Source organism: Lycium ferocissimum, chromosome 10 (genome assembly GCF_029784015.1).
Source record: "Lycium ferocissimum isolate CSIRO_LF1 chromosome 10, AGI_CSIRO_Lferr_CH_V1, whole genome shotgun sequence".
NCBI lineage: Eukaryota > Viridiplantae > Streptophyta > Magnoliopsida > Solanales > Solanaceae > Lycium > Lycium ferocissimum.
The window spans coordinates 18,604,182-18,610,525 of NC_081351.1; the positions used below are offsets into that span (position 1 = coordinate 18,604,182).

The following is a 6,344-nucleotide window of genomic DNA, read 5'->3' on the forward strand; positions in this document are numbered from 1 at the left end:
TGTCATGAACTCATATTAAAGTACCCCTGGAGGAATATGTCATGTTACGTGAACGTTATGCTTCAAAAGCTCTTCCAAAGAGTTCTAAGTGACGGTACACTTGAAAAAATTGAGTGAATAAGTTAAAGCCCACCTAAATTATCATCATTTCACTAGTTTCATATCTAAATTATTAGGTATTCACATAACACTTCTCCCCTCCCCCCCCCCCCCCCCCAAACCCCCCACTCGAATTATCATAAACTCATTGTGCCAGGTGGACACATTTTAAAGACTTTTTTTTTTTTTTTCATTTTCCACATGCCTTTGAACAAGTTACTCCAAATATTTTACTACATATTGAATTGAGGTGTTTTTAATCTAAAGGGATTTATAGTTCAGAGAAGTAACATAGGCACTAAATAATGTAGGTATACAGCTCGCAAAATGATGATAGTTTAATGGTGACATTTAATTGATGCTGCAGCCTAACAACTTTTGGTGAAGGTCAAACCAAATAATTTATTTTTGGCACCAAATTATATACATTTATTAATTCAATCACATTAAAGACCGGCAAATACTTGCCCATCTCCAACTCTGGGACCCATAAAGGCAAAAATTCATAGTATATTTTTAATTTTATAAAAAAGAAAGCATAGTTCTATTATGAGTACTATTCTTTTTCTTCTCGAAAAGCTTTTCTAGATTCCTCAAACATGTTGATGATAAATCTATTACAAATAATAATTACACCCTCCGTTCACTTTTACTCATTCAATATTCTAAAATAAATTTTCACTTTTAACATATTAATTTTTTTCTATTTTACTCATAATATTAATTGCTTATTTTAATTCATTAAAAATATACACTAATTAATATAAATATAATGATAAATTAAATATTTTATTTATTATTTATTAAGGATTGTGCAAAGTAATATCATTTTTATAAATACATAATATTACTTGAAAAGCACAAAACAAACAGAACACAAACATTGATCATCATTAGGTTTCTTTTTTTTGCCTGCCTTACTCTTTTGTGTTTTCAATTCCTTCCAATTCTATTTGGAAGAGAATTTAATTCACACCCCTTACAAACCCTAGTTCCAAATCCCCCTCTTTCCATAAATAGAACTCTCACAACATACATAAATTATAAATCCCTTTTCATAGTTTCACAACAATCCAGTTTTATTTACATAAAGTTTGAATCTTTTTACATAATTTCCAATAATCCAGTTTTTACCATAGTTTTCAAGAACCTAGTTTTTCTTGCATAAAGTTTGACATAATTTCCAATAATCTAGTTTTTATTACATAAAGTTTGAATCTTTTTACATAATTTCCAATAATCTAGTTTTTATTACATAAAGTTTGAATCTTTTTTACACAATTTCCAATAATCTAGTTTTTATTACATAAGGTTTGAATCTTTTTTCATATTTTCCAATAATCTAGTTTTTATAGCATAAAGTTTGAATTTTTTTTCATAGTTTCGAGAATCTAGTTTTTATTGCATAAAGTTGGATTTTTTTTTTCCATAGTTTTCAAGAATCTAGTTTTATTTACATAAAATTTGAATTTTTTTCATAGTTTTCAAGAATCTAGTTTTTATTGCATAAAGTTTGAATTTTTTTTCCATTGTTTTCAAGAATCTAGTTTTGTTTACATACGGTTTGGATCTTTTTTTATAGCTTTCAAGAATCTTGTTAATTGCATTTGTTTTTTAAGGCAAATATGAGTATTGATTATGATGATCATAGAGGTGGAGGATTACATGTATCAGATGAAATTTTGGGTACTATTGTGCCAATAGCTGTGTATTGGTTATATTCAGGATTGTATTGTATGCTTGGTGGTATGGATAAATATAGATTGCATACTAAGAAAGATGAAGATGAGAAAAATTTGGTTTCTAAAAAAGAGGTTATTAAAGGGGTTCTTCTTCAACAGGTTGTTCAAGGTGTTATTGCCACAATTCTCTTCGCGGTTCGTAAACACCATCACCCTTTTATTTGCATATAATTGTTTGTCTATTGCAGAATTTCTGTTTGAAACCATTTTTGGAGTTTGAGAATTGGTGATTTGCTGTATTGTTTAGTCTTGAATCGGGTTAATTAGTTTCCTTAACGGTCGGTTGGTTGCTGGTTTAGGAGGTGATTTATTCATGTATTAAATCCTGCATAACGTGTAACATGTTTAGTAGTTTTTTTTTGTTTTGTTTTTGCGCTGTGTATAAAATTTAACACACTAAATATGGTGTTTGGTTAGCAATTTAGTATCCCGCATAACTAATACATGTATAAGTAATAAGGGAATCTACTTAATATTTTATGCAGGGTAAAAGATGGATTAACTAATACATGAATAACCAAACCTTGTATAACTAATCGCATAAATCTGACCAGCAACCAAATGACCCCTAGTTGCTTTCTTTTGGATTTTAGCCCGATTCGGAGTAAAGATAAATAAGAGGGGTTGTCCTGGTTAATGGAGGAAGGTTGTGGTAAGTTGACTGTAAAAATAAATGAAATAGTTTAGCTATAATAAATACTTTGAATTGGATTGGAGGGTTCATTTTTTGGATCAGTTGGATATGAAGGGATTATATAACTATCTAATTTGAAATTGAAGCATACTTGATCGATGGATGGATTTGTTGACCTTTACTTGTGGCTACTATTGGGTTTTGATCAAAGTTCGGAATTTCTTTTGATCCTTGAGTTTAGATTTATGTGCAAATTTCCGTTTATCCCAAAGTTTAGATTTTTCATGTTGCGAATTTCCGTTGAATTTTCCTTTTTTGGAGTTTGAGAAATTGTGAGAGCTGTATTGTTACGACTTGAAGTGGGATTATTAGTTTTCGTATTAATTTCTTTTGAATTTGGCTAAGCATAGCTCGGTTCAAAGTCCACATAAATAAGAGGGATTGTCTGGGATAATGGAGGAAGGTTATCATCAAAAGTTAACTGAAAAACAAAAATAGTTTAGCTAAAATAAATACTCTGAATTGGATAAAAAGCATTCATATTTTTTGAAGCATAGTTGATTGGTGATAGATGGGTTGACCTTTTCTAGTGGCTGCTATGTCGTTTTGATTGAAGTTCGGAATTTCTTTTGGTCTTTGAATTTAGGTTTAAAATATGTAGCTTGGTGAAAGCGATGTGCAATTATACTTGCGCGGTGTGTTCATACCCTGTGGTGGGCACAGTAGAGGAACTTGAGGAAATTGTCATAAGAGTGATTACTTTACCTTTTAGAATTTGGCACCCCGAGGCATATAAGGTTGGACGTTTCCTTATTGGAATATGCGGAGGATACCCCCGGGATTAGTCGGGGCTCAAAGAGACTCGGACACCCGGTGCTTAATCAAAAAAAATATGCGGAGGATCTTCAGGGGTTTTACAAACATTTGTAATTAGTTTTTATTGCTGCATAATTTTGTGGTTATTGCAGGACGGTGAAGTTTTTATTGCAAAGTTCAGGATGCAGGACTTCTTATTGATGTCTACCCTACTGATTATAGATTTTGGCTGATACATGAACAGAGATACCACTTGTCTATGTAGCTGGTATAGATAGTTATTGGAATTATTCTTTATGAAGTATCCAAAAATTATAAACCTATGGAACACTAGTACCTTCTTTGTCTGAACTTATATGTTTAAACCTTCCTGTGGAGCCTTTCATCTGGTTAAGTGAACTTGGTAGTTAGAGAGAATCAGGGGTGGATTTGGAATCAGGAACTGGTAGGCATGCAACTCCTGCTTATTAATCAAATGGTTATCGAAATTTGGTGAGGAGCAACGATTTTGGTATTTGGGCTGGATACAAACATCACGTGGCTTGGGCTTATGGAAACACATTTACAGCTTATGGCCATTTTTTGAAACCAATAATAGAATTTAAGGGCAAGGTGTCAGGAGAACCAGATTCTGGCAGGATGCATGGATTAGTAGTACTCTATTAATGATGGCATACAAATATAGCAGCCAATTGGTGGTTGGATTGCTCCTATATTTATATATATTCTGTAAGCGAATATCTAGTCCAAATTATATACTTTGGAGATTGTTATTGGACTTTGGCTTTTAGAATGTCCCTTGCGTGATTGCAAAACTGAAACCATTCTTAGTTGTTCCATTATCAAGTAGGTCCATTTGATATCTTGTTCCACTTGTGCTCTCTCCTCTGATACTTCTTTACAGACTTTCTCATTGTTTCTGTTTGTAATGCCAATGCATTTCTGGAATGTCAAGTTTGATCTTTTTATATTTGTTCTCTAAACTTTAATTGTTTCGAACAGGTCACAGGTAATGATGATGACTCTGATGGAAATCAACATGCTGGCTTCCTTGGTTTCCTTGTTCTCGCTAGACAGTTATTTGTTGGCATGATGGTTTTAGATACTTGGCAATACTTTATGCATCGCTACATGCATCAAAACAAGTTCTTATACAAGCATATCCATTCTCAACATCACCGGCTAGTCGTTCCATACGCATTCGGAGCTTTGTACAATCACCCTTTAGAGGGTTTGATACTCGACACTATCGGTGGGGCCCTAGCTTTCCTTTTCTCAGGCATGTCCCCTCGAGCTTCCATCTTCTTTTTCTCGTTTGCTACCATCAAGACAGTTGATGATCATTGTGGACTATGGCTACCCGGAAACCTATTCCATATCGTCTTCAAAAACAACTCGGCTTACCATGATATTCATCACCAACTGTACGGAAGCAAGTATAACTTTTCGCAGCCTTTCTTTGTGACCTGGGATAGGATACTTGGTACGTATATGCCATATGCACTCGTGAATAGACCGGAAGGGGGTTATGAAGCTAGGCCTGCTAAAGATTGCAAGGATGACTGACAAAAAAACTGTTAGTACATGTTTAAAGTATGTACCACTGCAATTTTACCCAAGTATTTGCCTTTCTCAGTAATTTGTATATATTTATATATGTTTTTTGCATATATTGATGTATAACCCTTTTTGAGGTTGAAAAAGAAAAAGGGGCAAATAATGTGTTTCTTTTTTAGTCATAATCTGGTTTTATATAATTAGCTGTAGGCAGAGGACTGGAAGTTAAAGATTGTCTGGCAAATATATTTACCATTTTCCAAAAAGAAAAAGAAAAAAAGGTTTGTATAAATCAAGTGATATCTTTTTCGTGAGTGTGCTCTGCCATAGCTATGCTTTTCCTCTAATAGCATGTTGAGTTGGTTGATATCTTACAAGTTAGTTTAGTGTGAAACATGATTGTGGAAAGGTAAAAATTTCATGGGTACCATATTTTGGACACCATTATTTAACCCATACTTAGTTTTTTAAGTTTGCAAGTCTACCCACTTTGGTACACTGAAGACATGAGGAAAGCCTAACTTTGGACAAAATGCTTGAAGTTTTGTATGACTGAATTTTATGCATTTTTACCTGAATTTTAGACAAAAATGATTGAACTTCAGATACTAGATGTCTGAAGTTGTTCTGAAGTGGATAAACTTGCAAAGTTTTATGCACTTTATGTATGGCTTAAATGATGATCCCAAAATTGGGTATTTGGGTGCTGGCCTGTGAAAAAAAAAAAAAAGGGACTTTCATCGTGTTTGGTCATTTTCCTCCCTGGATTGCCCCTTGGAGAATTTTATGTTGGTTAACTGTATCATGTTACACATTCATTGATATTTGTAGCTACTCACGTCCAGTAGTCTTTCTTATTTTGTTATCAGGTACTTTAATTTAGAAAAACTGGATGTCTCAGACAATTGAATACTTAAGCATGAAACAAAAAGACATGACATCCTTCATTTTCCAATCTTTTGACAATTACTAGAGTATCAAGATACTTCAACGAGCATTGAGGGGCTTGGCGGGAGATAATTGGGATCTCTATACACTTAATCAGAAGTTTTGAGTTTGAGAAGTTTTGGGTTTGAATCTCGGGAGTGAAGAACCTTCCGTTGGAACGTTTTGCCCCACCACTTGGCTCACTTGCCATGAATTCAAATTATTTGTACTAGTAACTTTCAAATACTGAACGGTTCGACAGAAGAGGCTGCCACGAAGATCACTATATGTTATTTTGTAGATATCCTTTTGATGATCTGATGGTGTAATTTTTTTTTTTTTGGTTATATATTGACGGTGTATATAACTTAAAACTCTCACGCCAAACACCTTTGATGATAGGTTGATAGCATGCTGAGTGCTGTACATTGGCAACACTGTGTGTGTGTGTTTTCTCAAATCAGTAAATCGAGTAAAGAACTCTGTCCATGTGACTTATTTAATAATGATGCTACAAATCATATTATTCCATATTCTTCAATCGATTGTACCTTTGTTTAATTACTCCA

General features: G+C 33.4%; 1 protein-coding gene across 1 annotated transcript; it reads left to right on the forward strand.

Annotated features, from left to right (window-relative positions):
* The first annotated feature begins 954 nt into the window (after positions 1–954).
* On the forward strand, positions 955–5,057 carry LOC132032674 (sphinganine C4-monooxygenase 1-like). Its single transcript, XM_059422346.1, has 2 exons — positions 955–1,976; positions 4,294–5,057. The coding sequence occupies exons 1-2, from the start codon at positions 1,725–1,727 to the stop codon at positions 4,855–4,857; spliced, it is 816 nt and encodes a 271-aa protein (XP_059278329.1). The 5' UTR covers positions 955–1,724; the 3' UTR covers positions 4,858–5,057.
* The last annotated feature ends 1,287 nt before the right edge of the window (positions 5,058–6,344 follow it).